At 39.1% G+C, this 10,857-nt stretch overlaps 2 protein-coding genes across 2 annotated transcripts in view; both read left to right on the top strand.

Moving 5' to 3' along the window:
- The window catches only part of LOC127749496 (2-Hydroxyacid oxidase 1-like), a gene marked incomplete in the record, with an annotated part of 3,803 nt that extends 3,483 nt beyond the window's left edge, over positions 1-320 (top strand). Inside the window, 2 exon segments of the mRNA XM_052267785.1 lie at positions 55-166; positions 253-320. Of these exon segments, the coding sequence (XP_052123745.1) occupies positions 55-166; positions 253-320 (180 nt within the window).
- On the top strand, positions 27-7,694 carry LOC113216257 (ankyrin repeat domain-containing protein 13C). Its single transcript, XM_026435999.2, has 12 exons — positions 27-166; positions 253-1,142; positions 1,683-1,724; positions 1,838-1,942; positions 2,030-2,161; positions 2,239-2,453; positions 2,539-2,670; positions 2,747-2,905; positions 3,002-3,157; positions 3,248-3,377; positions 3,474-3,591; positions 3,674-7,694. The coding sequence occupies exons 2-12, from the start codon at positions 1,022-1,024 to the stop codon at positions 3,687-3,689; spliced, it is 1,326 nt and encodes a 441-aa protein (XP_026291784.1). The 5' UTR covers positions 27-166; positions 253-1,021; the 3' UTR covers positions 3,690-7,694.
- Positions 7,695-10,857: the final 3,163 nt, after the last annotated feature.

Below are 10,857 nucleotides of genomic sequence, written 5' to 3'. Positions count from 1 at the left end.
GGGGGGGGTTAAAAAAAGGCTTTATACAAAACGTTCCTCTGTTGCACATTGCAGGTGTTTGTCGGGCGTCCTGCTTTGTGGGGCCTGACCCACAGCGGCCAGGCTGGAGTAGAGAAGGTGCTTGGCATCCTCAAGGAGGAGCTGGACCGATCCATGGCGCTGGCAGGTGCGGAACCACACTCTATTCAGACTGTTAACAGATCCAACTACTTGATGAGAATGGCTCCTTACATGCTATGATTTCTCTTCCAGGGTGCAGCAATTTGAAACAGATCGTCAAGAACATGGTCGTGCATGAATCGTTTTACCACAAACTATGAGTATTTATCGCGGTCATACGCGTATACGTTGATATCGATGTCAGGGGCACTACGCTCTTTTGAATGAAGTTGTAATATAATGACTGTTAGGAAGACCATTCCCCCACACAATGAATAAATACTTATTTCTGCACTAGCCTATCTTGAGAAAGGGCATTTTCTCAAGAGATTATAAAACATTCCCTCTCCGTGAATTAAGCACACGGGTCGGAAGCCGCCTGAATTCAAAAGTCTTGCGCTCTTAGGTCAGTGAGTCCACAAATCTAATAAAAAACAAACAAACAGAAGATGGTTAGTCTCTTGTTCCGAAAGCCTTCTGAGCTTCAAAATATCTTTATGTACAACAAAAATTATGCTTCAGACCATACAAAAATTGTATACTTTGAAATAGTACTCAAACCCATACGACTTTTATCTAGCGAGGTTGGTGCCAGTTCGTCTCCATTTTTAAAGCCTGGCGCTCTACCTCGAATCTTGAAACATACATTCTTGACCAATTTACGGCAGCAAATATATCTTGTACCCGTATCTCCTTCAAAATTGCGTTTGCAAGAGAACTAAATTATTAAGTGTGACAAGTACTTAAGCCTACCAGACAGGATCGATAATTATATCTAATGCGACACAGTGTCCGCCATATTGGAAATCGGGGTGAAAAGTAAACTGTCTGCACCTGTCCCTGTTTAGATTTTTCTCCAAAAATGGATGACGAAGGTGAAGGATCACCAGAATATCCATTGCACGAATGTGTCTTTCTTGATAACCCTAAATTGCTTTGCACACTCGCAAGAAAATTAGACGTCAATGAACAGGATAAACATGGTAAGTGAGATTTGGTGCACCTATAACCTCATTAAAAATTATGAAATTTTGGATTTGTTTGTTTTTGTTTTGTATATTCCTCATGAAAATTACAAATGACGTCTTTACTGCATGCGCATTGTTCAAACATTGCTCTGTTAAAACTAATGTCGGCTGTGACGATATGTATTTCGGATATTCCCTTGTAGTCGTTGTGGTGGTCTTGTTGTTAAAATGGTTTATGCCATAGTTTTAGAAGACAATACCCTCAGTGCGAGATTGTTCACGTCGTGAATATGTCTCTAGTCGAACATTATTGCTGCTAAGCTGTTGCCCTTTGTACTGCTTTTTATTAGTAAAATCTTCTCAGAAAAGTGGCCTTTGAGCTTCGTGCTCATTGTATAGTTTTGAAAAAATCTATGTCAATGATTTTACAAAGTGTTAAATCTTTCAAACTTAAGAACCATTCTTCTATTCAACTCAGTTTTTATAATTGATTTAATTACGATAGTATGGAACACTGTCAGTTGTCATATTGCTCTATATTTTATTATTTTTCAGGGAATACTCCTATGCATTTAGCTTGTATGCTTGGAAGGAAAGGTGAGTCCCTATATTTTCTTCTTTTTGGTCTGTGCTATCTTTTGCATCCATTGGGTGGTCTTAGAAGCAAAGAAAAATCATTTAAATTGAACATTTCATTTAATTTTTTTCAGAGCTTGTGCATCTATTACTGTCACATGGATCATCACCAACTGTACGAAATTTGTCTGGATGGAGTCCTCTTTCAGAAGCAATTAGTTATGGTGACCGGCTAACAAGTAATTGTCTTGAAATACAAGTGCACAACTAGTAATGAATTTTCAAATAGTTACTTGATCAATTACATCTTAAAATTTTTCAAACAGTCTCTTCAATTTTACGCAAAGTAAATATATTAAGTCATAACCGCAGAGATTCTTTTATGCCAAAGCTTGCAAAAGTATTAAATGGCATGGATGACTTTTGCCTTGACTTTAAGTGGGATTTTCAAAGCTGGGGTAAGTTAATATTTGTTCTAGTCATAGACTTGCTCATATTTATTTATTTTCCACGATCTTTAACCTTTCACCTCCAGTTCCACTGGTGTCACGTATACTGCCATCTGATGTGTGTCGCCTTCGGAAAATGGGCTCAAATATTCGACTGGACACAACCCTTGTGGATTTTGATGATAAGAGATGGGTTCGAGGAGACCTGAGTATATTTTTCTTTGGAGAACAGCCAACAAGTCATTCATTAGCTATTGTTGACAACCAAATGGGAGTGTATCAATGGATTCAGTATACTGGGGTAAATATAAATGTTTATTTGATTACAAAGGTTGAGATTTGTTAAGGAATTTACTAAAACTTACAATTGTCTGTTTCAAATAAAGGATTCTGATAAAAACCATGAAGAAGAAGTAGACTTTCTCATGAGCACTGATATTGTTAATGCTCATATATCTACCAAACATATGCACTTCACCCGCTTGCAAAAGGGTTGGGTGTTTAGAGAAGACAAAACCGTAAGTCCGGGAAGGAATTGTGTCTTTTCTGTCTTTCCTGCTTTAAATGAGTAATTACTGTATGTATTTCTCTCAGGAACTCGTTGGAAAATACAATGCAGATTTTTACACCATACATGGAGTCACCTTCAAAACGTCCAAACGTCGAGAACATCTTTCTAAAGAAGACGTCCAGAAAAACAAAATGGTTTATGACTGGTTCATGAGAGATGGACCAGCACCTGATGTGTATGGAGTATGTATTAAATTATCTCAGTCTTGCTCTTAGCCTTCTAACCTAGCTTGATTTTTCAATGGTCGACAATGGTAAATCTCTTTTTCCTCTTCATAGATCCCACCACCTCACAGAAAATCATTAACTCCTCCTCCAAAGTCTAATGTTACTTGGGCAGACTACATTTCTTCAGAACCTGGAAAACATCTACCTTTAGGGAGATCAATTATTTGTAAAGACACATCCAAGGCTTACAGAGCAACTGTGGCAATGGTATTATTTGTATATGTCTTGTGCCCAATTTTGAGTAGGTACTTTATTTACATATTGTGTACATAAGTCATCTGTTTTTGGTGTTCACAGAGCCCAGACTTTCCCATGTCTGTTGAAATGTTACTGAATGTTCTACAAGCTATAGCTCCTCTTAAGCACTACAGCAGACTTAGAGAAATAATCGGAGTAAAACTACCCCCCGGGTTTCCTGTCCAAATTGGTATGTCTTCAAAGGTTCATCAGTCAATGTCTGTTGAGTTTTTAAATCTAATCTAATCTAATATCTTTTTTCTCTTTGTGTCCTTGACATTTGAAGATGTTCCTATAATTCCAACAATATCAGCAAAAGTTACATTCCTGGACTTTCAGTTCACAAATGAGTTGAGAGCACGAGACTTCACAATACCTGTTGATTATTTAGAGGATAGGGGAAGGTAAGTGTTCATGTTCCAGTTGCACTCTTCGTAACTTTGGCAAATTAATCATGATTCCTTGTCATTATTTGTTTCTTTAAAGGTTTCCAGGGCTCTGACCACCTAGTCAGTTTGTTCTGATCGATGAGTGCCCTGCCTCAATTACTAACAAAGGAAATCTTGGGTGCTACTGCCCTCATAACATGTGCGCCCGGGGTCTTGATGGTCTTGCTGTAAGTTTATTGCTCGGTCCCAGTCTTGCCACACATCGTGCACTGCATTTGGAGAGTGATAAGCAGCCAAAAACTTCCCTTGTGAAGGTCATCCTGAAACATAATGGGAATGGGACCCTCAACCATTCCTGAGTTGTGTGCTGTGTTTGTTAATTTCCATCTGGACCAGATTCCATTTGAATAACCTAGTCTGTTTTATCTACATCTCTGCCTGTGCAAACTAGTCTTGTTTTGTCTTAATGCAAATATTTCTTGAGAGATTGGAGAAATTCGGTACAAAACCATGGATGTAAGGGTAGAAAAATTAATGGGAATTAGTGTGAAAAAAGTGCTTTAGTAATTGATTTTTTTGTTTTCCAACCTCAGACTGTAAAACAGCAGAGGATGGCTCTTCAGGTTTCAAGAGTGAACACAAAAAAACAAATAAAAATTGATTCATTAGCAAATAAGCAGGTTTGCATTTTGTAACCCATCTATACTGTACTATAAATTTCAGTTTCATGTGAACCAGTAGGATGTGTGAGTTTTAGAATCCTGAAAATTAGATTACATTTTTGCCAATGTGTATTAAATCTATCTTGCCAGAGTTAGTGAATCAAATCAAAGCTATTTCTTCACAGCTATTAATAGTGAGAATAATTTCATTAAGATACGACTTGCTGCAACGACTATGAAATTTGTTAAGTTAGACTTATGTTATTTGCCTCTTTTCTTTTTAAGGGGTTAAGTTATAGCAATATTTATTTTGTTGTATTCCTTCTGCAAGGTATTATTTAAGTATCCTAGGAATCAATCCTGAGGTATGATAACTTACACATATGTTATCTTAATTTTGTATGGTCCCCACTTTATACATAAGGAATAATAGTGTTTAGCTTTGGGCCCAAATTCTCCAAAACAATTGTTTTGCTTTAATCTCTCCAGGGTTTTCCAGTTGTGATCATCAAATTTGTCATTATTAAGTGCAGATGTTGCTCATTCCAGTTTGCCTCTCCCATCCCTTTATACATTGCCAGGTTCCTACATTAATTTTTATTTTTTGCTCTACTTGCATGAATACTATTCAAAGAACAGTAAAGACAGATTGTAATGTGTAGAAGCTACTGTATCTTACTCCTTTTTAGGTGTGCATTTTATTTGCATTTTTACTGCTGTTAAAGTACTTTTTTTTTTTAAATCATCCTCAAGCGTTATGACATTTGGGTATCTTTGTCACATGTTGCTGCCATTATTGGTCGCAGATTTTTCTGCAACCATAAGACCTGTAGGTATGCTTCACTTGACAAGCAATATTAGACATGACTGAACCCCCAATCTTATCATTATTTCAAATATTGTATTGTTAAGTGAGTAGGAATCATACTCGTGTTAGTGTAAATTTTCATTGTTTAGAGTGTACTTACCTGTTCAATTTTTCACCAAATCTCAATTTTCTTTAAATGTCCACTGTCTTTTACAGTGTGCACAAATACAATTCATTGTTAGTAGTTAAAAGTTTACATATGATTATGAAGTAAGCTGTGTATTGAGTATTGAACGTAGTTATAAAGCTGCTTGGCATGTGTTCTTAGGGCTGGAAATGAAAAACAATTTGAGTTTCTTCCATTTAGAATTTATTTGCTACTATTTCTGAATGGTTTTCCAGAAAGACACTGTGTGACAGCCCCATTTGTTGCTGGGCTCTATCAAATTCTTTTATAATGCTTTTGCCATTCATTATTCCCTTACCCACATTTTTGTGAAGTCTTGAATCCAATGGATTCTGGTTTTGTTGCTTGTTGTATAAAAAGACTGTTTAACCCCTTTATAGTTATTTTGACACAAAGACTAGACAATTCTTTGTTGCAAGGTTCCTGTTTTGATTTTAATTCTGTAGTAAGGCTGAAAATGTATTGCCTTGCTGTTGCTGTGTACTAGAATTTTTATTGTGATTTAGATGAAAGAAACAACTACGGTATATGTGTGTTAGTGGTGCTACTGAAATTTGATGTATGAAGTATGAATCAAGAAATGCTGTATATTGGGGCTAGTTACATTGCTTGGTATAGCCACGGGATGATTTCCTGTTTACATGTACAGCTTAGTTACACGGTTGTTCCTACTGCAAACTTGATTGCTGCTTTGTTGTGTGCTTGCACTAGTTGTGTGAAGCTTTTAAGAATTTAATGGTTTTATTTAATCAAAACACTTGTTGAAGACTATTTTTCTGTTATTGTAGTCATTATGTCCTTAAAATTTAGGGACAGTGCCGCTGTACTGTATAGCTTTGCTCTCATGTTCTTTTGGTTAGCACAATCAAACTCTGTGCATCTCATAATACTAAATGTTCTTAGTGTAACGTATAGTTACCACAAGAGTGCAGGAGATTTTCAACCTCTATGATATGATTCAGGTCATTTTATGGCCCTGCAGCACTCAATATGTTATGTTGAATATCTTGTTCGATTTTTGCTTGTGCAATAGTGTGATTTTGTCATTGTTTGTTTTTGTTTTTGAAGGCTTTTAATTTTGTATCCTTCTGTGATAAAGTCATGATTGGTATTTTGAAGGGACTGTAGGAAGTTGATTTACTTTTAAGTATACTATTTTAGCATCTCATTTTCACAATGTCTGTTGTGCTCTTGTCGTTATCAGACATTAACAATAAGAAAACCAGAAAAAAAATTACAGTAATTAAAGATTTTTTGACAGTGCTATATGTGATTGAGGGTTTTTAGGATTGTGGTTTGTCAGTTAATTACTCTGACTTAACTCATAATCCCATATGTTATATATATATATCTATATTTGATATTTGAAATATTTTCATGTAATCCAATGTCATAGGGGAAAATTTTAAACTTTTTGTTGCATGAATCAGAAGAAGCAGGCAACCACTCTCTAGTGCATTTATTGAGTCCCTGTAAACATGTGTTTAGTGAATAGCGTCTTCTGATCGTGACAGTCCCTCGTAAATTTCTTGCTCAACCTCTCATTTAAGTTAAAGAAAAAGTGTATTTATCCTCATCCTTGGAATGCTTGAATGCTCACACGTTTACTTACACATGTTCATTAAAGTATGAAAGAAGTCTGCTTATGTCAGTCGCTTTGATGTTGATTTGACCTGTGTAGAAAAAAAAGTAAGTCATCCAAAGAGAAGTTACTTCAGACTAAGTTTTTTGGGCAGAGTAAATATCTTCTGGTTCTAGTGATTACTTTTAGTGCTGTCAGAATATTCTTTGTGCCCATGTGTAATGCGCCATATGAGGCTTCTAGTAACACTAAAATCATTTCATTGAAAGCTGTTGCATTTTCCTCTGTGAAGTTTCACTCTTTTGAAAGACGCTGTGGCTTCCAGATAATAGCTTATGCTTTTTGTAGGTATACCAACCTGCAATAATTCCTCTGGAATATCTGTGTTGCTACTACTTTTGATTATCTGAGCATGTAACAGTTTTGGTTCTATTACAATAATATTTTTACTTGAATCTTGACATATCAAGTCCAGGTATGTTAAACTTTCTTTGCAATTTTAACACATTGAAAGTTTATTGACATTTCCTATTTAAGGAAGGACTGACAGATTCCAATTTAACCATTGCACATCGTTTTCATCCCAAATAGCCATTTTGTCACTAATTCTGTTCATGTTCATCAATTTCTTTCTTCCCCAAATCAGGTTTAAATGTTCACCCCTGTAGGACTTAAACATTTTCCCTTTGTCATACATGGAATGACTACAAATGTAAGAGTTGTACTGTTTAAATTTATTAAGTATTTAAAGAACCCAAACCAAAGTTTATGTTTTCACCTATTTTGTTGATTATTTTGTATACATAATAATGATAGCTCTCATGTTTCAACATGTTCGAGAGATATAAATGTAGTTTGAGAATACATTTTTGAACCACACAGCCGTGCTCATTTTTCTCTTTCCACTCTGTGCCCGGGTTCCTGTTTGTGGACATCTAGCCCACTCACTCATTATTCGGATGCCTCTACGTAATTTATCGCCGCTTAGCTGTCGAGTAGGGAGGTTTTATTTAGGGACATATGGTGTTTCCAAACACGCCGCTTTGTATGTTGTAAAAACAGTAAAATCGTATGGCTTTTAAACTTTTGTTACTCTGATAATACCAGAGGTGGCTGACTCACGCCGCGCACTTTTGTGGTGATACGGGTCGCCTACTCGCACGGGGCCATAAGGGGCCGTGTGCATGCGGTGCAGTACACTACGAAAGTGCGCGGCGTGAGTCAGGCACCTGGTCCTGGTATAGTTGCAGAGCGAGTATACTTGTAGCGATCACGTTGGGATCTCCTACGAACTTCATACATGTAGTTTGTTGATGCCGATTTAGTGCTGCCACAGCGGATGGCTGGAGTCCTGATCCTTGTGTGATATGGCATATCAAACGATACCGCACTCCCCTTCCCCCCCAAAAAAAACAATACGTGAGATTTCTGGACGGCCCCTCACGAGGTCGGGCCAACGCTGCCAGTCGCTCCCCCGCCTTATCCCCATAGGTCCGTCATCCAAAGTTCTGGCCTCAAGTCTTCTCAAGTGGTCCGGCTGTCTGTCTGACCGGCGGCCGGCCGTCCGCAGCCTCCCCTCCAGTTCGCGACTGGAATCCTTATCGACGGAGGACTCGAGCTATTTACCCCGTCCCACCGTGTTGCTGGCCGTGTTGCGGACGGGGTTGCAAGAGGGGTGGGGTGGGGTCGTGGGGTGGCCGCACTCGGCCGCCCCGAGCTCCAGCGGCACGTCCTCGGGGGGCCGTCAAAATAAGATACGGTTTGGCAACCGACCGACCGTCAACCTCGGAACGACCATAGGGCGACTGAAATATCGTGTTCGTCGTGTTCGAGGGTTTTCTCACACGCTGAATCCAAATCTGGTTGTGCCGAAGTCGTCCACGTCTGCGGGCCCGGGGACGTCATTGGGGACCTCCCGAGAAACGCCGATGACACTCCCACGACAAATACGATTCGGCTCCAAACGTCGTGTACCTGGGCTGGTGCATATTTCTTAAAAGTCACCAAATATAATTATTATTAAGCAAATCGCCCATAATGGTTTATTATCCTGATCATTTCACTATTGTCAGATGGCACTTCCCTGGCGTTGCCGCCTGGAGCCACACAACGATGCACGGGACGGGAAGCATCCCCAAAGGATCACATCCTGGACAAGTGAGGCGGGATTGCCTATCCCAGGAAAGAATCACATCCCGCGACCACGATATGTCGGTGAGTATGCCGTAATTATTGCTCTCCCCCTTTGCCGTGCCGCGTCCCCTACCCCTCCTCCTCCCCACCCCCACCGCGCATTTCCCGCGCCTTTATGGAAACGTAAACAAACAGTGAAACTCGGTGCACGATAATCGGCGTTTCTGCCAAATACCGATAAAACCTACTCATATAATTGATGATCATAGGATTTTAACCAGAATTTTAGAGTGGACATCGTCGCTTTTCGATATTAATCGCAAGGTATAGTGCTTGATTGTTTCCGGTCCGGAATATTGAATTGTTCCATTCCGGTTATTGTTGTAGGAGGTTAGTGTTCTCCTTGTGGCTCAATGTTTCCACGCACAATTAAGTTGTAAGTTATTTTTTGAGGCCGAGTAAATGATGCCCGTGATGTTAAATAACTTGGCTCACTGTGAGCTTTGTTAAACGGTGTTGAATGGGTAGACTCCTCCAATCCATGCAGTATGCTAAATACTGTTGTAGGTCACTCATGCAAATGGGTGAACTGCCAGTATGTTTTATTACATATCATATATTTTACTCTATATTATTCTCGTGGAACAGGAAACTTTATTTCTTTCTGGTTGGGGTGCAAACCGAGTGGTACTATTTGCGTAATCCCCCAAACAATCAATCAATGTGCGTTGCAGATAATTTGCAGCTGCCCCTTTGCACTTAACGCTTAGTCCAGTGCCAAAATTAGTTATTTGAAAAACCATGGTCATTTAGAGACGCATGGGGGTAGAGGCATTTAAGAGTGTATTGTATGAGTAAATTATATGTTATTAATAGTTGGTGAGCGCTAAAAGTACCATTTAATATGATTGCAGGAACTCGGCCCAGAAATGTTCTTGACATGAGCAAGAGAAGTCTATGGAGTCATTTTACCCAATCGAATAGGTGAGTTGACATGACAGTAACCGCCAACGCTGGTCCAATTTGTCTCTGTACAGACACTATGAGGAGCTTCCTTTCATGTGCATCAAAGGGTTGTTTTTGATGTTTTTTGTGGTGCCTTGGTTCTTTGTTGTCGATTTCAATCCTCCTCTGTCAAAATCCAGGCTGATTTGTTATCACTGAAAATGTCTTTTTAAAAATCTTCGCAATTTGGAAAATTTCTGGAATTGGTTTGGATTGGTGGGGCAGACTCCTTTTTCACATGCTCTGTCTAAATATCATGGTGCCGAGCCGACCCACTACAGCAGAGTTCTTTGCCAGTGCGCCTTAGGTAGCCTACCCGCCCTTAGTTAGAGAGACCAGCTCATATAAAACTCAAGTTTCTGTGGACAGTGGTGGTTTCTGACAGAAACAAAGGTAGTTTTGTGGCGCCTGGTTCACCCCTGTCGATTCGACTACTTTTCCGTCGAAATCCGGACCCATCAATTTTCGCTAAAAACACAAAGGCTATAGCCTTTGTATATTTTGCCAAAAATGAAAAAAAATAAAAATCGCTGGAAATGATTGGAATTGGTCTAGGAGATTCGCCTTTGACCTCCTCTGTCGAAATTGCGTGCTTCCTGCCTCTTTTGCACCCTGTTTCTTCGACTATAAAATTGCGTCTTTGGTTTGTTGCAGGAAGACCGGCCTGGAGGTGCACCTGTCCTGGACATCAGCCGTGCGGCCCATGGAATCATCAGATATAAGTTGAGTTGGCGTCACAGTGATTACAGCTGGTCCAGTTATTTTATTTTATTGTAAAGTCCCTTTGAGTAAGCTTGAATGATATTCTCTCTGGCACCAAACTTTGTTGGCCATCTAAAGTCACTTTTCACGACAGGGGTGTTTTAGAACCTATGGTAGTTTTCTGATGCCATAATTTACCCCG

This window comes from Frankliniella occidentalis, unplaced genomic scaffold (genome assembly GCF_000697945.3).
Source record: "Frankliniella occidentalis isolate FOCC.00 unplaced genomic scaffold, Focc_3.1 Scaffold59, whole genome shotgun sequence".
Classification (NCBI taxonomy): Eukaryota; Metazoa; Arthropoda; class Insecta; order Thysanoptera; family Thripidae; genus Frankliniella; species Frankliniella occidentalis.
Note: the sequence above shows the minus strand (reverse complement) of the source record. Positions and strands in the feature narration are given on the sequence as shown.

Coding starts and splice junctions, on each gene's coding strand:
- LOC113216257 (XM_026435999.2), top strand. CDS start 1,022: ATGGATGACGAAGGTGAAGGATCACCAGAATATCCATTGCACGAATGT. Junction 2,454..2,538: donor AATGGATTCAGTATACTGGG/GTAAATATAAAT, acceptor TTTCAAATAAAG/GATTCTGATAAAAACCATGA. Junction 2,671..2,746: donor TGTTTAGAGAAGACAAAACC/GTAAGTCCGGGA, acceptor TATTTCTCTCAG/GAACTCGTTGGAAAATACAA.